Genomic DNA, 20,193 nt, shown 5'->3' on the forward strand with positions numbered 1-20,193 from the left:
CACATAGGGAGACACAAACATTCGCACTCACATTTACACCTATGGGCAATTTAGAGTTTCCAGTTAACCTAACCGCACTAACTGCTTATCTTTGGACTGTGAGAGGAAACCAGAGTACCCGGAGAGAACCCATGCAAACATATGGAGTGAATAGAAAGACCCTGGCCTGATGGTGGAATTGAACTCAGGACCCTCTTGCTGTGGGGCAAGTTGCCTCTTTTGGAAACACAGTGATCAAACCCTGAAACAAGGTTGGTCAACATATTAAAATGTTCTAACCTGCCAAATTAATAAAAGAATTTATATATCTATACAATTATTCTAATAAGACTCTTCGTAGGCGCCTTTACGCTACTCTCAAACCTAAGCGAACAAAGCGAAATGGAAGGACTACCTTGTAGTTGCTATGCTACTACATTAGCAAAACTAAGCTAACGTACAACTTACTCGCCTAGGAAAAGACCGGTAAAAATGCAATGACTCAACAAATGATATGTAGCTGGTATATTTGTTCAAATACCTAACTCTATATGCCATGTTTCTTTTATAGTATGGCTTATTTGTGAAGAAAAAAGGAAGACTGAATGACTCTAACACCTCTAATAGACTGCATCCTGTTGTCAGGGGTGGTGTATGTCGTGTTCGGAGTTTTATTTTAGTACATAATGGAGTAGAGTGAGGAACTGATCATAGACTCAAAGGTTCTCTCTGTCTTTTGAACCTGTATGCTGATAATCAGAGCAATCCAGATGCATGTATGACACAAAGACATATTATACAACCACGTGCATACATCATTGATAGAGAAGCTGTCAGTGTGTGAGGCTCATACCTGATTCCCATTCTTGACACATCTGAGTGGCAGTGTGGAATTGTGGCTTCCTTGAGCACTGTCTAGGATAATGTTGATTGCTGTGAAATGTGCTGCATGCATTAAAAACATCCTTGCTACCCATTTAAATGTGTTTGACAGCAATTAGCATGTTTACGCCCTCTTAGCCTACTGACTGTCTGCTATGAGCAGCTGCTGTGTCATACAAAAGGGGCCAGCGTTAGGGCCTAAGTTAATGTGTTTAAGGGATGCACAATTCTAACGAGTGATAACCGAAGGCTTACGGCTGCTCAGAGGGGATTAAGGGACGTCGTTGTCTGTCTTAAAGCTCAGGCTTAACCATCATATTCCTTTTTTTCCCTCCTCCATCTCTCCTCCCTGGTAATGAATCGCCAGTATTCCCTGACACAAAGCATGAAAAAAAGAACATCTTACTCGGTAGGGAATAAAGATGGCTGCTCATTAGCAGCGGAAAGGTGTACCGAACCAGAAAGAGGAGATGTCTGAGTAGATTTGTTTGAAATCAATGCTTGTCTTCTGAAGCTTCATCTACAGTATGGGGCTGCCACAAGATATCAGGCAAGATTTCCAAAGAACTTATGTCGGCATGCAAAAGTGTGTGCATAAGCCACACAGGCATTTGTACATTTTCCATGTTACAGCAGAAGGACCACTAAGGCTCCTTTTAGCATCAGATTTCAGCCTTCTTGTGCAGGTTTCGCTGTTGGCTATAACATATCTGCCTTTCATCACGTGACCTGATCAATACGGAGAGATTAGCCATGCATGGCGTGAGACACGGGTGCCCCCGAAGTTGCAGGACCGTCACAGAGGTGACGGTTTTCAATTACAGGACACTAAAGATGCATAGTGGCAAGGGCACCACAAAAAGAGCACAGTAAGCAACAATCTGCATTGGCAGCTGGCCACATGTGTTCGCTGCATGCTGAAAGCACCAAGCATGACAGATTACATGCCTTTTCAGCAAAATATACTAATTTACCCTGAAAGCACATGAAACTTTCTTTTTTGTCTCGCTGGAAAAATACATGCTTGAGTTGTAGGCCTACTGCAGATGAGGTTACAGCACAAGCCATTAAACGTTTACTTTATGCTTTGGTGGTATTTAGTATGTAGAGCAACGGGTTAGAGGGACAATTTAAAGCAGTCTTGTTACAACAAGATTGAGGCAAATGATACGACTAACCTTTGGCTCCATGCATATACCTGCGCTGTCATTTATCTAAAGCGGGCGGTCCTGTGCTAAGATAGATAGACCAGGGCACAGTTTTTCTGAGGTGACATCAATAGCTCTGTCACTCGCCCCTGTGGCGCCCGATCGGGAGACCTTTACCATTGACATGCAAGTTAGCGCTTGATTGTCATCTGGTAACTGTACTACACCGAGTCTTTGGGGAAATCACAATGCAACTGCATCGGCTTATTTTTGATTATTATCAAAAGTTATTGCATTGAGCATTCCTTGCGACATGGTTAGAGCACCGCCCACTCTAACATCGCCTTCATTTCCATATTTCACTCCTGTTTCAGCACATATAATCGAAATTCAGATTCAGTGGAAGGGAGAATAGAGGTTATGCTGTAGGGGTTAGAGAAGGGTATTTAATCCGCCCTGTCTTGTGGGTGGACATTTCGATGTATTACTGCACACATTATTATCTGAATTAATTAGCATGAGCAGCAGAATGTAGGTTTTGCAAGCCTTCATTATTTTATGTATTGATTTTTGTTTAACACACCTGTAGTTGAGCTCAAGTAATCCTACTTATTGTTTATTTATCACTCCTGCCACAGCTAAAGCATATTTGAGTGAAGAGCAGAAAAACAAATAGATGCCTTTCTTTCTTTCTTTTTTTGGTAGACTCCAAATGTTCTCCTACATTGCCAGTGTTTGCCTGCATGGCATTGGAACGCAATAGAAGCATGACTGATATTTCACTAGACTTACCAGCATGGTCATTAATCCTAATATTTGGACTGTAGCCACCATCCACTCCCAGCCGGGGCTTGACTACGTGTAATCATAGGCGTACACCCTTGTGTATTGGGCTGCAGGAAAAACACTACACGCTCAGAAGCTTAGTCCATCAATCTAAGAGGCCAGACATTTTTCCTCCAACCCCGATGTCAGAGGATTTCACATGGCACCCTCCCCCTTCCAGGCGGAATATGTTTATGAGCCCTTTCTCTTACTGTCCTGTCTCTTCCTAGTCCCCACTTCCTCTCATGAGACGAGGGGGTCTGAGCAGACAGCGCCTGCATAGCTCCCCGCTGCAGGGGCGTGATAGATGGCCACTCAGCTATACGTGCCTTACTCACCAGAGGCCGACCATATTTCTCCTTCACTGCCCGCGTAGGCCTGCATCTGCATGAAGACTGTCAAAGATGCTGTTTTCTGTGAGCTCAGCAGGGCTGAGGCAGAGTATTTGATTAGATGTAATGGAATTAAAGTAATCTGATTCCAAAAAGATGACATCTGTAATCTGTTGCAGTTACTGTAAATATGCAGTAATAAGATCAGAGTTATTGCATTGCTCAGTACAACTGTGGCATCTAAATTGTGGCGTTTCCTTGTGTATTGTGAAATAGTAGATTTAAATTATCCTTATTTAACTTTAAACTCAGGAGTCTGTAATAAATTAACTACCCTTGCCATATTAGCGGCTACAATTTTCTGCAGGTAATCAGCTCTTTTGGTAATTGCTTTTAAATGTAATACTCCTAACCCTCATAAGTGGTAATCCATTGAATAGTGGGCTGTGTGTGTGTTTGGTGCGATGTGTCGGAGAGGTAATAGCTATGGGATGACCTGAGGGCCTTATTGGAGGCCACTGCTCGGTCACAGAAGGAATACATGCTGCAGGATTCTCTGCATGGCAGCGCACTGCTGCTTTTGGGTCAGAGACATAAAGGAGGTGGGAGGAAAGAGAAGAAAGGGAGAGAGAATATCTATCATTGATCCTATGGTATTAGCCGGGGCTGCAGTCCTAATGAAGCTAGTGCTGTGGGCTCTAGGAATGCATGTGTGTGTTTGTGTTACTGATAACTCCTGTAAATATCCACATCTGGAGTGTTTACATCCTGGTGATTAATTATTAGTCATGTGGACACAAATAAATCACTCAGAGTGTGTGCTTGTGTGTGTGTGTCTGTATGTGTGTGTGAGTGTGTGTATCTCCAGATGGCCTGGCGTGAGCATATTGGTGTGTGTGTATGTGTATTGTACCTGTGCAGGTGTGCATGAAACCGTGTATATCTGCAGAAGCCTTTTTGTGAACATCTTGCACGGTACGCATTGTCTTCGTGTGAGTATACTGTCAGTGCATTTCCCTGACTTTGAATGCATGTTTGAGTTTATGTGCGAGGGTGTGTGTGTGTGTGTGTACACAGTGGTGAGGCAGGAGAGGCTGCTTGGCAACTCATCCATCATTTTCCCCCCTGGCCTGCGATGCCCTCGGAGGAGCGCTGCACTGTTACGGTGACATTGGGCTCATTTTGGAATAGAAAAATGGTGCATCCGCCCCCAGCGTCATTGCCGCACGTCGTTACCCCCCTCCAGCCAAACAGCCAGCTTAAGATGGTGCAGTAACAATCCCTCTAACGGTCTCAGACACGCTCCCTCGCTGTCAGGTTTACACGCCATATCCACAGGGACAGATTACTAATCAGAGGAAGTGCTCTGTTGAAGGGCCTTGCGATGTCCACGGCTGCTTAGTGAAGCTGCTTTAGGTGGCCTGTCATCTTTTCTTCCTCTCCCTACCCCGACCACTGCTACCTTTTCCACTCTCACCTCCCGCTGGATAACCTTGGCAAGGGTGGAGGAGGGGTAGCAAATGGGGTAGAGAAAGGGAAAGATGAGACCACTTTATGAGTGTCCTGGGTTCCCTGTGCCCAGCGTTTCTCTCTTGCTGGTGCACAGGGTGAGTCAGCATGAGCAACTGCAGTATAGCGGCCCAATCAATTTGTTTACGCTTGCCTCTAAAGAGACAATGCCATTGCCAGTGCTGCTGTGTGCGAGTGGTCTCACCACTTCACTTCACAGATTTCCTCATGTCGTACAGGACTAGCACACACTAGCCAAACTTTCTGGCATTGCTCAGAGTGAGCCACTCTGAGCAATGCTGGGAAATAAACGCACAGTCAAGCAAGAGGTTGGAAAATGGGGAACAGAAAGAAAGCATGGTAGATAAAGAGAAAATTATGTGCTGGCAATCTTTCTCAGCCCTAAATTGGTGCATCTTGCTGCAATAGATGGACGATGGAGTCCTGCTTTTTCATCTAGATTTAGGAAGGCAGAGTGTGTGTTTATGTCTTCGGTTTACAGTGCATGCTTTCTATTTCAGGATAGAGTCTTTCCAAGGGCATTAGGGTAACCTGTGAACAAATTGCACACGGGTGATAAAAACAAATAGCAACAATTCCCACTCAAACACACTCACACACAGAGAGATGTCACTACTCGACAAATAGCACAGACTGTTAGCGCAGACAGTGATAAGCAGATAAATGCATGCAGACGTAGCTCACCTACCAGCTCCCATTATGTAACCGTGTTCGCCACATTTTAATGTCATTCCTTGTTGCTGGAGGAGGAGGGGGATGTGAGACACACAGAGATAAAATAAATAAATAAAGCGAGAGAGGCGAGAAGGGAAAGAACAGAGGAAGACTGGAAGAAGAGAGGAAAAAAAATGTTTGCTCCCCACCTCCCCCGCCATCCTCCTTCGTCCTGACACTTCACACGCACAAGCGCATTCACCGTAGTTTCGCAGATTTACTGATACATCAAAAGAGATGCACACAAACACTCACACACACGCAGCTTTTCCTCAATAAGCCTCCTTTCATAGATAACCCCTCTCCGGCTGACAATAGCAACAATAGCATAAATCCTGATCCCAACAACAACAACAGCAGCGGAGGACAGCCTCGTCCTTCACTGAACTCACGTCAGCACACTGTCCCCTCTCTGTCTGTCCGCCAAACCTGTTTTTTTTTTTTAACTTTTAAAAGGATCCGTTTCCAGAGCTGAAGTATTCTGGTAGGACATGCTGTGATGGTGATGATTGATCACCCTGTTCTGTTGCTGGAGATCAATTGCCATCCGTCCTCCTCCACTGAAGATCTTGTTTCCTCTAGTTGCCTGTAGCAGCTTTCCTGGGGACTTTTTATTCTCGAATGACCCCACCTTTCCTAAAAGTCAGGCCACAGGTCAACACCTATTCTGAAGTTGTATGACCTCGTCGACTATAATGCCCTGTGCCTGTATTGTCTTTCATACAGTCCTGAGAATAACTTCCTTCCTGGTCGGGAATCAATAATGTAGCTTGGTTTATGAGAAATATTATGCCATTTCCCTCCCAATAATGGCCGGAGTCATGGAGAATGTATGCTAGCCTGCATGAAATCAATAGCCTAAATGTAAACGTAAACCTTTCTATTGTCTTGCTTCAATGTGTTTATGTACATTTCAATACACTAAAAGCTGATTTCTGTCTGAAAAAGCCACACCGAACGCATTTCACAGTACTGGGTTGCAAATATCACTTGCAGTTTTCTTTTGAATATCACATATCCCAGTCTTATGATGCACGGCTCCATGGCCTCTTATCACGGTCTCTCACCATGAAGCAATAGCACGTTTCAATCATCCTGTCATGGGATAACTATAATCTTTTTCTTTTGCATGGCATATGTCCTTCCACTTCTAACTAATCCTTATTATGCCAGAGAAGCGAAGGTCATTGTCAAAGCCGAGGGGTGATTAAGTTAATCCACTTGTTTTCTGAATCCGATTTACCTCATTTTCCAAACTAGGGAACAATGTTCCAGCACAAAGACATCAAGATGATAGTGTGGCACGCATTAAGGAGGAGGGCCCCTACACTGGAGAGGATTCTTTTATCTGTCTTCATCATCTGCATCCCCTTCTGATTCCCAGTTCTATCAGCTGACTTCTAATCACAGCATTCAAAGCTATCTCTGCCATATGGAGAGACAGAGCAAAAGCGAGAGGAGAGCAGACAAGTTAAAAGCAGCATGATCGCTCATATTCCTGAATCAATCTATGTCGCTGCGGTATGAGACACTAGTGAAGCAAAGCACAGTGCCCTGGTGTGTGGGAGTCCTGCCATGTAGCCAGCAAGCCTCTGAGTTACGCAGTGCAGTGGCATACAGTTGACTTCATTAGCAGGTCCCTCCCTTCAAAGGGATGGGTTATTTACTACTGCACCGTGCAGGGCCAGATGCTCCACAGATATTATACAATAGAGATTTGCGCAAGAACAAATAGGTTTGCATTATTGAGTAAAAGTGTGTGTGTTTTAGGGCCAAAGATCTTTGTATCCCTTGCAGTCAGCAGTGAACCTGTAATAAATCCTCAGCAAAAGCATATTTGACTTCAGAGAATGCAAATAAGGTGATTAAAATGCATCCCCGTGTCAGTGAGGGAATACGTGTGGATTATTGTTTTAAACGGCAACTCTGCCTATGAGCTCACATACAGTACAGACCAGCAAACGTCCCTGATTTTAGCATCTGCACCTCACTGTGAACGTGTTATGTATTATGTGCTTTTCTCTGTATATCATGCAAGTCTGCATCTATGAATATTTAATATAGATTCAGTTCAATTCAATTTTATCTATATTATTGTTATGCCAAATCATAAAAATAACCACCTCAGAGAACTTTGACACTATGATAATACAGAGAAAACGTACGACCCCCTGAGACAGTGGGAAGGAAAAACACCCGTTTAACAGGAAGAAAACTCAAACAGAACTGGGCTTAGGGAGGGGAAGCCATGTGACCAGTTGGAGGTGAGGGCAGATTGCTTACTAGTCTGTGTGGCTTTTAGTACGTTGATATCGCCATTAGTTTCTTCCTATCCAGTTTTGTCAATGTCACTTCTCTTTATTTTGTAAAGACCATACTGTATCAGAGAAAATACCATAATAGTCAAGCGCTTGACCTTCAAGGTCATCTGCTTGTGCAGTAAAGCACCACTTTTACCATTCCTAGAAATACACTTGCAATTGCGCCAATATATCAAAACACCAACCCATCATTTTGGAGAAGAGGATGAAATTTAAGGGTCTAAATATAGTGAACTGGGGGGAAAAAGACTCCTGCCTTTTGCTTCTTCAGGCTTTGACATCATGGGTTTTTCTACTGAACATTGTCTGGCCTCTGGAGATCAGTCCTAGTCACCAGTAATGGCCTTTGACATAGAGGTTGGGTCAGTTTGACACAGGTACCAGAACATGAAGAGAGCAGTGTCTGGCCCCCCAGAAGATGACATTAAAGGAGATACTGGCCAATTTACAATACTGTGCAAAAGTCAGACATTTTTTTTTTTTTTTTTCTAGGTGTATTTTTTTTTTAATGTGCAAATAGTATATAAAATATACTAAATAAGGCAAATGTATAGTTTCTAGAAGTGTAATGAGCTTGAAAGTCAGCAATAGGTATAACTAACAAAATTTTTCAACACAGCCTGAAATCTCTTGGGCAAGCTTTATTTAAATTTATTGTAGTCTTCAGGAATAGTTCTCCAGTCTTCTTGAAACTCTTCTTTAGATCACACACACACACACACACACACACACACACACACCCTTTTCTGCACAATATTTTTCTAGATGATGATGACACTTTCTGGATTCATAATTTTCTTCCACACCACTGGCTAAAATACCTCAAACCATGACATAGTCTCCATCGAGTTTTACAAGAGGCTGTAGATACTCGCTTTTATCTCTCCCTCGGTACATCCTGGCCATGATTTGAACCAAAGATAATTATATATTCATACTTAACCCTAGAACACTATCGCTATAAATAGTAGCACAATCACTAATGCCGGGTGATTTCTACCCGATATATGACCAACAAAAAGTACTTGTCATCAAAATATATCAAAATATGACAACACATGACAAATCAGAGTGGTCTGCTTTTTACTTTTAACTGTGCCACATCTAACAAAATGAAAAAAGTGACCCTAAAATAATGCTCCAAATGGAATTCAATTCTGGAATTCAAAAAAATTGCTAAAAAAATAATAATAATGATACTGGAAAGCTGGTCTTTGATCCACCCATTCCTGGGACATTTGAGACTTCCCTGGTGAAGGCACAGTCTCCTCAACATGCTAACAGCTGCAGCAGAGAGAAATCATGTAAATGTATTGGTTCGGGTAAAAATCACTCAGCGATTCTAGGGTCAATATAATTATGAAACTGGTGCAAAGACTGGAATGAAAATGAGTGAAAAAGCATCCAGTATCCAAAGCAAAAGCTTGAATAACTCTTTCTCAAGACTGCTTTAAAAAGAAATACACGTTTGGTTCCATGGAAGGCAAATGTAGATTTGAGGGATCAAGCATTTTGCACAGTTCTGTGTGCAAAAAACCATCAAACAAACTTGCAGTAAATCTGAGTCCTTCTGCAATAAAATGGGTAACTTGTGTGTCATGAGTTGAATGACACAGTTTTAAAGACGCATTGCTAACAGTGACTCTAACATTTAATGTCCAAACCCAACCTGAACTGCAGTATTCACAATAAAATAAGTCTGACTGTTAAGCCTGCTTTGAGATGGGTTTCAGATTTCTGTTGCACAGTCTGCACAAGCATGAGGGGCGAGAAAAAGACAAAGAAAGGAGAAAGAAAAACAGACGGAAAGGAAGAATGAAAGGGAAAAAAAGAGACTGAATGTGAAGAAGAACAATAGACAGCAAGTTAAAAAAAACAAGGTGTTTAAGAGTATTTAGCTCATCTTATTGTGAAGCTCTCAGTCAGTCGTAATAAGCAGACCTAATGCACAATTAAAACCACCTGGAGCCCGCCCGTCACTTCCAGAGTCAACCTTACAATCATTTCTTTGTGTGCGTGTGTTCTTCGTCAACCCTCAGTCTATCACCTTTGCAAAGCTTTGCAAATTAAGGTGTGACCGAGCCAAAATGAGATCTCTCCGTAGCCAGAACAAACACCATAATAGACATTTCAAACACAGACCCTATTATTTTTGTGTGACGGGTGTGCTGCATTCTGGATCCTAAGAACCTTCCATTCAAAAACACCCACATTTCCCCCTCCAAAGATCTGAATCACAACGTCCTAGTCCTTTCACATAAATGTCTCACTCCTACACTGAACAATTATGTTTACATAACAAAAACGCTTTATTGCTTTTACGTGAAGAACTGGGTAAGACAGATTTCCTTGAGGATAAATTGGTGCGTATCAGGCTCACCCAAGTAGTAGTAGTCTTTTTGCTGCTTTGATTGTTGTGTGGCCTTGGATTTTGAGAAAATTCAACATCGCACAAATAGTGTTACTCTCTTTTAAATTCATAAAACATTGAAAAAAACCTAGCTTTTAATAGTAGGACTTTGGTGGAACAAGCAGATACTGTAGTTGTTCCCATTTATTTAAATTCCTCTCCTTTGGCGTCAGACTGTGAGTGTGAGCAGCAGGATGCATGAGGTGTGTTTAACTTGGACTCATTGTGGGGGAAGGCCAGAAGCTCAGAGTGAAATCTGTAAAAGCTCACATACGAAAGACACTTTTATCTTCTTTGTTTTTCTCCGGTTCATATAATGTGGATGTTTGTTCTTGCTATGCGGTCCCTGATTGTTAATGTAGTGTAGCTTTTCTCTAGAGGTAGACCAAAATAAAAACAGCTCCAACATATTCCACTTCTATTTTCCCTTCTCTGCAGCTCGCCACCCAGCGTTGTTGTGTATCTGCTACATTTCGCAAAGCAATCTTGCTTAAACAAACCCTTTGAACTCTGTCTGATTTGGTCTCATTTAGACCGGGGAGCAGAGGGAATAATCAACTCTAAAACGTCAAAGTTGCACCAATCTAAATATTTAATCACCTTTGACTCTGGATGATAGCTGAGCGTGAGGCAGGAAAGATGGAAGATTACCTCAGTGACTTCACAAAAATAAAATCTCATGACTGTATTGACTATGATTAACACTTAAATTAATAATTACAGAGCATTTCATTAGAGATAAAAAACATACTGGAGGCAGTTGGATCTCAGCCCACTTACCTACTTTATTGTTTGTAACGATGGAGCAGTGTCGGTAGTGGCCAGTGTGGGAGCCGATTCTTATCACTTTTGTTCTCATAGCTCTTGCCAGATGCAGCTCTTGATGTCAATTTTGAATTCCGACACACTAATGATAGAAGGCCTTAATGGTTAAAGCGTTAAACCTTGTCTTACCACACATCCTTATGAGCTGTTAAGAGTTTATGTTAATTAGCTTGTTTAACAGCCCGGCTGACCTCTCTTGGTCTAATATGTACTTTCTTGAATCCTGCTGCCTGTTAATGATCGCAGGTACTTTAATCAGTGATGAGTAAGAGTTTGGCTTTTTAAAGAGTGTCATTAGCTGATACAGTAGACCCTTCAAATTTCTTTCCATTTGGTGAGGTTATGACCGATTTTATTAACTCTTTCCCATCGCGCGAGTTAAAGTGCATCTGGCCAGGTCAGTGACTAAACAACTATATCACTGTCTACTTTGAAGCTCTGCCTGTCCCTGTAAATTCTCCCTTGCCTCACCCTGTGAGGTGGAGTGCAATGATCCATTTGAGCAAGAGAGACACCTCCCCCATTACTCTGAAATTTAGCTTGACACCCCTAACACTGCCATGCTGGTCATTGACACAGCTGACTAGAATTTGTTTGTGTTTGAGGTAAAGGTGTTTGTGTCTATTAAGTGTCCTTGAATGGATGAATCTGGTGCATTCGAGTGGTTGCACATGCAGCCTTGTCAGAGAAGATTCCATTTAAAAAAGCACAGATTCCAAAAGCCATTGCATAACTGGCATGTCTCGCATCTTATCAAGTGGAAGAAAATCCCCAGAAAAGACTCAGATGTGACTTATTTACACTGATCCCCCACAACTTTAAACCAGCGTCACAATTTGTAGGTTCAAAACAGTAGCAAATCTTTTGGTTCCTGATGGTTGTGGGCTAGGACGCTGTCTTCTGGGTTCTGTGCAGTTTTGAGGATAGATCAACACCTTGGCTATTCGTCATGTTTCGGGAGAAGTAGGAGTTTTTTTATGCTGCACAAAATGGAGTTTTTTCCAATTCATGGAGGCTGCTGGCGGTGCAGAGGAAACCTTGCAGCAGAGTGCTTGGTGTGCGTGGTCTGCAACGCTGTATGCTGAACAATGTAAGGTAAGTGTCAGTGGTTATATTGTTGTGGTTGGTCAATGTATGAAGATTTATTGAGAGAAAGGCTGTTTTGTCTTGCAGAGAGCTACTAATCAGAAACATTAGAGGTTGAAGGTTAGTGTGGTCTTTTTGGATCTGTATGTTCATCAAAAACTAAACTTTGTTATTTTTGAGTTATGACCAGTGTCTTTCGCCTCAGCTTGGAGCAGAAACGACGCTACACTGTAAAAAAGAAAAAGTTGAGAAAACTTAAAATTTCAAGGCAACATGATGCAAGAGATTTTTGAGTTTTCTCAACTTCTGCCAACTGTAGTTGACTTAACTAATATTTTCATGTTCTGCCAACTTGGATCTACTTGTTCACCTAATTAGGATAATCCTGTAAGTCTAACAAAGAAATTCTGGTTTCAATGCCATGTATTTCTGCCTTCACCAAACAAAGATATTCCTGTTGAATTAACATACAATTATTCCCTCCAAGGCCATGTATTCCTAAATTCACCAAACGCAGATATTCTTGTTGAATAATCATACAATTCTTACTCCAGTGAGTTTAAAATTTACCAATATAAATAAAGAAAAATGTATGCTGTTATCGTACTTGAAAAAACACTCAAACAGATATAGAATAAAACAAAGCACAACTGAATGTTATGTAAAAACGTATTTATTTTTTTCAACAGTGCTTTCAGTATATTTCAGAAGGTCATGGGCAGTGGGGTGAATTTCTGTAAAAAAGCAAACAAACAGAAAGAAACGTGTTGCCAGTTTCTTTAGGGTGCTTTGAGCACCCCAGCAGAGACATTAAAATTCCAGAGTCCAGAAAAAAAGAAAAGTGTCCAGCAGCTTAGTCATTCACGTTCACACCCTGACTGTCCTGTAAAAGCTTAACTTAACTATTGCACACTAAATAGGGTAGTGCAACAAACAATTGCCTATGTACCCAGACATCGACATTTTACATGGGCTTACTATGATGAACTACAGAAGTCAAAAGTTATTAGAAATGTTACCATCAATGAACAGCGAACTATCAGGTAAAATACCAGTTCCATACTTCAGGTGGAGTGAAAAACACTATAACAAATCTTTTAAAATCCTACAAGACAAAATTTCACCATAGATTCTCAATAATACAGATTCATCTGACTAATATTTACATTTCAAATAATCCCTTATCCACTTCAACTTCATATTGACCGACCAGGTCAAAATGAACCATTCTGTTTTGACTGTTCCTTCTTTTCTCCCTTCTTCCTTTCCTCCCTCTTTCCTTCACTTATTCCTAATTAATTTTAACAGTTCAAACACTAATATGCAACTCTTTGTAACAGGTGAACGATTATATAGAGGGAAAGGGGTTGAACTACTGGTTTTTTTTTTTACATGACTCTACAATGCACTTGAACATGTTTAAGAACAAGTTAAACTCATGCCTGGCTTCCCCATTAACAGTCACAGCAAAAGCTTTGTTTTTAGAGACCTTATGCGCTGTGAGCATCGAGAGCCACCGAGTTCAAAAAGGATGCCCTGAATTGCTTCAAAGGTATAACTCATCTGCTTTGGATAATCAATGTTGAGGGCATACAGAAGGCCAAAGAGGTATGCCAAGGCAGTAGAGAGGTCTGGAATGTTATGTAGCACGATGTCCCCTTCCAACACAACAGCATGTTCTCGCACAGACGTATCGGCATCGTCATCTTGCAGGATGGTGAGGATGGCAACTGATGCACCGTTCAACACTGGTTCCAAAATGTCAGTGTCCTGAAGAGAAGAAAAGTAAAATATGAATTATTGAAAGCTAAGAAAAATTAAAGACAAAATACATTTCTAAAGATCTTAACTTTAACCTCTATACCATGATGCTCATTTGACTCATGGAGGTTTTAAAAAGAAAAAGCTTATTTTCCTTTAATTAACAGCACAATATCTTTCACCAACCAACCTTGTGATGAGTTTTGTACAAAAATATTTTCTGCTGTTGAACACCCACTAACAATGCCCAGGTGCTCCTCAGCAGAAAAAAAAGCAGCGAGAGTTATGACAACTGCAATCCTCACCATAAAATTATCTGGACTGCACTGAGGAAGTGGACATTTCCATTTTGGATTAAATCATCTTTTAAAAACATCTCATAGCAATTAGTTTTGCTTGCATTACTTTTTTGTACTTACTAAGCACTTCAGGAAAACCTGTGTTGCATCCTCTCCGAGGAAAATGGGCAGGCCTCTCAGTGCTGCTGTCTTTCGGTGGGACACAATGTCAGATGTCTAAAGAGCATTCAGTGGAAAACAAGCATTTAAATTAGTATAGTAACGTGGTGTACCTACACACAATGCAAAATCAGAACTCTTATAGTAATGAAAATAAAATACAGATCAGGCCCAGCAACATGTAAAACTTAAAAAAACAAAACACCATTTTAACGATTTTACTTTCTTTTTACAAATTAAATAAAATACCGCCAAATAAAAACAAAGTAATGACTGATTACATTCATTTCCATTGATGTGTTTTGGCTGAAGCCAACATTTTTTTCTGTTATGACAAAGGTATACTCTCTTCTAAAAATGTCAGGTAAAGGAGCACTTACCTGTTCATCAAGTTTATCCAAGAGGTCTTCCATGTCCTCACCAAGAGCTCCCTTCTTAGACCGGTATAGTTTCAGCAGGCCAGGCACAAATTTGTTGAGGGATGCATTGAACGTCCCTAGGAGGTCTTTGCTTGTGATCCGATGAAATTCTTCAGATATCTAAACAAGACAATAACCAAAATATTGCCATTTATTCAGCACAGAAAATTTCTGGGTAGCTGCCTTGTACAGTCTGCACCATGTTATATGCCTGACTGTGTTATCAACCACAAAACCTACTTCAAAAATCTCTCATGAATACACATTTTGCACAGGAATAGAAACACCCTCCACAAAAAACAGTATCAATATGCAAATACATATTATGTTCTACGTTGCACCAAAATCTGTGACGAATCAGATTATGTGACCTGCCTTAGTATTCTTTCCCTAAAAATCTCAGTCTATAGAAGTCCTATTTCCAGCACTAAAATAAAAAAAAACATACATGCTAAGTCAAAAATTATGTGATTGACTTTCTGTTTCACAGGAAGAACAATTTTGATTTAGCATGGGGACTCTTTTCTTGTACTGGCAGAAATGTTCAGGGTAAGAATATTATGACAGGTCAAATAATCTAATGGGTCACAGATTTCAATGTGGACTGGTTGCACAAGGTATAATAAAGTTGGCCAATGCATTACACCAGCAAATACTGTACTACTTCAATAATAGTCCATCTAGTATAAGTCATGCCCAATTTGAATAATAATTAAATTATAAATAAATTTGGACACTCTTACCTCCTCAGAGGAAAACAGCCCAGGCCATCTCTCCTGGACCTCAGATACCATAGGTTGACACTCCACAACCTCTCTCCGCCTGAGAGAAAATGTCAGCGCCATCTTCTGCTGTATGACTTTCAAGTTCTTTTGTTTCTTCTTCATTTCACTGACCAGAGCAACTCTTTCCTCTTCAAGAGTAGAATCATCATGGTGCTGTGGATAATCTGGGACATGATTGACCTCTCCACGTTTGGGCTTTTTAAGGGTGAAAGGACTGCTGGCTTCATCTTCTCCTTTCCTTTTCCTGTTTACATTTACTTCGTTGCAGCCTGCCCGACGAAGCTTTGATCTGTAGTTTCCAAGTTTGTGCTTGATACTTGCTTTCCATCCCTCGTAGCCTGTGATGCTACCTGGCTCCTTCAGGCATGGATATTTGAGAACCAGTGCAGAAGCCACTGACTCAACCTCATCTTTCTCAGGGTAGGCTTTAATTTCAAACACTGCCTCTGCAATTTTATCCAAAATCTCCATCTTCATGTCTCTTGTTACTGCAAGGCCCTTCTTAGATTTTTCATATGTCACATTAGCCTTACACAATTTCAGTTCAACATCATGTGAAAACTTGGGAATAGAAAATGGAGAGGGCCACTCTGACACATGTCTTAAGTTCATCTGGATAGTATCGGTCCAGCTAGGCCTGAAATCATCAGAGTGCACACTTATTGTGTCCTGGGAAGAGACTGAAGCAGAGGACACTGAAGCAATGGATTGGTTAAGTGTAGATGAATCACAGTTCCACATTATATGCAGGACTGCACGCTCAGCTGGTAATTCAGATATTGCTGTAAGATTGCATATTGCATTTCCGAAATCTGGATCCTCAAACTGTAGTGAGAAGTCACCTGCAAGTTCAAGTCTTTCTTTAAGTATATCAATCAATTGTCCCACAGATGCTGGTACTTCAGGAAGCTGGACTCGCCGGGCTTCTCTGGAGGAAAGAACTACCCGAAGTAACAAAGTCTGAAAAGAGGAGAAAAAAAAGTTGGCAGAAAATCAATAGCCAAACACAATTAGAAGACAGTTGACACCTATACCATACAGCTGCCTTTTTCCAGATGAATCTGCTGACTACATTTGATTTGCAAATGATTTAGTCTACAAATGTAAAAAACACACACACAAAATTTTTTTAAATAAAGCTCAAGTCTATATCCAAGTTTTCATTTTCTTCAGCCACTGTACTCAACTGGCCTACACTTGGGAAAACCTTCAATTCATTCAGCACAAAACTAATGCTTAATGAGGAGAAAACAAAGGAGAGAGAGATAATTTGGTGAGGATAGCAGAGTGATAGAAGAAAGAAGTGTGTGGAGAAGAAAAGAAAAAGCAGGGGGAAATGAGTTTTGAAGTAGAGGACAATAGAGAAAAAGGGTGGGTGAGAGGGGAGATCAGAATAGGAGACAGGGTGGAGGGGAGAGAACATACCATTATAAAGTTGCTTTAATAGAGAAGGTACGTCCTTGGGGTCACCATCAGCTTTCCACCAACTGTGTATGCTGTTAGAGGGTGATAATCCGTCAGCACATCTGGATCCAGCACAAGAAGGTCTGCACAGGTGTGTTCAACAAGCTCATAGGACCTGAAATGTTCAATGTACCAGGAACTCAGTCTTTTACAAATGAATGTCACCTCCTCTGCATTGACAAGAATGGTCACAATCTTGTGGAATTCTGGGAGGCCACTGCATTGCCCAGCAGATAAAATCATGCCCGCCACATACTGTGTCCCAAAAAGATGAACGGTTTTAGACAGAGACACACTGTCTAGATGAGGGTACTTCTTTTGTATTTCACACTTGATTGATGGATCCAATTCTGAAACCCTGACCACTTTCACATTGTCAACATAGAGCTTTGGTTTTAAAAGGTTCCCACTATTCAGATGGTATGCCATCATTTGCTGGTGTTTCAAGGAAAGAGTTAGCAGCACATTTTTCCAGTTGTGAGTGTCATGGACCACCTTTTTAAAGAAGCTATGTTTTGCTTCAAATCTCATCGTCCACAATTCCACTAACGGCCCATAGCAGCGTATAAGATGTGGGTAGTGGTCAATGAAGTGGTGTTTTGGCCTTAGTCTGAAGTCCGGAAAGGTACTGGTAAGCAACAAGCGATGATCCAGTAGTTTGCAAGATAAATAACACAATGCTTCCTCAGTGAGTCTGTTTGAGACAACAATGTCAACAATTTCCTTGAGGTCCATTAAAATCTCCCAAGCTGGCTCCTGTTCTGGTATCTTACATCCAATTATAAAAGGAAGTAAGCGCAGCAGTGTCCAATTTTCATGTCCATTACCAAAAACTGTTCCTTTCTCAAAGCTTGTTTTTGGAATTTTTTGAGGCTTGTTTACTTTGTCCGAATATTTGTAGGGAAATGATTTTATGAAGTTGTTTAATGTATCAAATGTAATGAACCCTTTTGAGATCAGCTTTTTTAAACATAAGGACAACTCCAAAGGAATGACGCCTTCAAAAAGGTCATGCAAAATATCTGGAGGAAATCCGGTTATTGGGTGAAAGAATAGTAAATGTTTGCTCAGTACACATTCCCTTTTTACCCCATTAACACTTTGGAGGTTGTCAGTTTGCCTAAGCTCTTCCAGAAATGAATTGTGTTGATCAACACCCCTCAATTGGAAGTCATTAACTTCAGTCGTTGCAATTTTGTCCCGACTTATCAAACAAAAGCGACAGAACTTGTCAACAGTAAAACTTTCATAAAAGCCTGCCAGACCATGTGCACCAAGGTTATCTGCGCTCACACAATATACAGTGCCCTTAATAAACTGGCTTACAACTTCCACAAAATTTCCCTCTTCTTCTAGACACCTTATATCTTTAATCAGTGGCTCAAAAAACTTTTCATAACCATATTGTTTGACATCCACACTTTTACCTAAGAGAGCAAGCTGAATTGAACAAAGATTAGATCGAAATCTGGGTGGTAAATTAAGAACTACCCAATATACTGCAGTAATCTTGTGACGTTTTCTAGAGGTGCCCAGTGGGTTACAAACTTCAAAATCATCAATATACAACCCCAAACTGATACATAAGTTTTGTTGTCCCAGTAACTTATTGCCCTTGTAGTACTTGCCGTCTTGAAATGACTTAAAGTGTCCAGATAAAGCTTCTTGATTAAATACAATTTGGTCCAAAAAATCTGCCCGTCCCAGTAAAGTCTCAAGTATCTTAGTGACAGATATATAAACAAAAGAGTTTTTATGAGCTGTGTTGTACAGATACTCTGTGGGTTCTACAACAGAAAACTGCTCTTTGAAATATACATTCCTTCTGTGATCTGTAGATAGGGAACCTTTCTCCGATGTTGTTAAAAGCAGTGGATTAGTTTGAACTAGGGCATTAGAAATGTCTTGCAAAACACAATCATTTACTTCTATTTCATGCTTTGAAAGGATCTCTTTTACACTGGTGAGAGTATGAATGTTAGAGAAAGAGAGCAGGTTATGGAAATCCTCTACAATCTTTTGTGTTGCAGCTCGAGAAACATGCAACACTGTTTGCATACACAGAAAGAGAGATGCCAGTTTGTGTTCAAGTGTCTCACTATCCACATCCTTTACAATCTTGTCAAGCTCATCTGGTCTCACAAAATTATAAGCTGATGTTCCTGTTTCACAATCAGATTGCTCACTTTCAATTATCTCATCTTCAGAAACAGTTCTTGCAATTGTTCGAAAATCCTCAAGTGTACAATTTTTATGGTTTCGACTTCTGTGAGAACTGAAGGTTGGGCGAATGTTTGTTTTAAAATTACACCTTAAAAAGGGACATTGTACGGTTTCTCGGTTCTTTAAATGATGTCCAAGATGGTTCCAAAAGGTTTTCTCACTGCAAATCTCCTTAAAGTCACACAATTCACACTGAAATGTGGAATTTTTGTGGATTTTTACTATTGAGTGTGACCTTGAGAGGTGTGATCGTAATGCTCCAGGTGTTTTAAATACACATACACAGTCTGTGTGAATGCATGGCCAATGTGCACCTTGTCCGTGATGAAGGCGGAAATGTTTCAAAAGAGTCTCTTGACTGGAGCTTGTGAATTTGCAAAATCGGCACTGCATGAAATCCACCCCTGAAACACAAGAGACATAGTCAATTTTGCCAAAAGCACTTTTGCAATGGGATAAAACATCCATATCTAACACACAGAAGGAATCCATAGATGCAGGAGCTGAATACATCAACAAGCCAAAACCAGAGACATCATGAAAAAAATATGTAAGGAATCATATTAACTTACATATGACCACTTGTCTACTATATCAAGTATATGATTGATAACATACATGACATGTAACATAAATGCAAGCTTGAATTCAAACATTTTTTTGTTACTATGATAAAAAAAATGCAATAACTATAGAAAAAAATAATACTATCTGTAACACAATATACATCAACAACACACAATCATTCCTTAAATATTGTCTCCTTCCCCATTATGTAAAAAGCTCTGAAAATGTAGCAATCTTATAATACAGAGCATGAAGTACAACTTTAATTTGCGTGTGACATTAACTTACAGTACATTAGGCAATCTTACACCAGCTGACAAACTGTCAAGTCAGCTTTAAACATTACTTTAAAGTAACAGTGCTGCACCGGATAAACGGTGACTATTGAAAAAGTGAAAAAACAATATTAGACAATATGCAAGTTAATTATATCACTGTCATATAATTGGCGCACATATCCTACA

The 20,193-nt window shown here is 40.5% G+C and overlaps 2 protein-coding genes across 3 annotated transcripts in view; one reads left to right on the plus strand and one right to left on the minus strand.

The window, feature by feature from the left end:
• clmpb (CXADR like membrane protein b) overlaps positions 1 to 20,193 on the plus strand; it is a 96,745-nt gene that overhangs the window by 12,027 nt on the left and 64,525 nt on the right. The window lies entirely within an intron of this gene.
• LOC113036687 (uncharacterized) lies at positions 12,708 to 19,470 on the minus strand. 2 transcript variants are annotated; one of them, XR_003274483.1, is made up of 5 exons: positions 16,901 to 19,470; positions 15,434 to 16,435; positions 14,652 to 14,810; positions 14,233 to 14,328; positions 12,708 to 13,822 (listed from the first exon to the last, which is right to left on the minus strand). XR_003274483.1 is itself a non-coding variant. In XM_026193118.1 (5 exons), the coding sequence occupies exons 1-5, from the start codon at positions 16,901 to 16,903 to the stop codon at positions 13,514 to 13,516; spliced, it is 1,569 nt and encodes a 522-aa protein (XP_026048903.1). In that variant the 5' UTR covers positions 16,904 to 17,054; the 3' UTR covers positions 12,708 to 13,513. The 2 variants fall into 2 exon arrangements, 1 of the variants encoding a protein (XP_026048903.1); XM_026193118.1 differs by having other exon boundaries at positions 16,901 to 17,054.

This window comes from Astatotilapia calliptera, chromosome 14 (assembly GCF_900246225.1).
Source record: "Astatotilapia calliptera chromosome 14, fAstCal1.2, whole genome shotgun sequence".
Taxonomy (NCBI): domain Eukaryota; kingdom Metazoa; phylum Chordata; class Actinopteri; order Cichliformes; family Cichlidae; genus Astatotilapia; species Astatotilapia calliptera.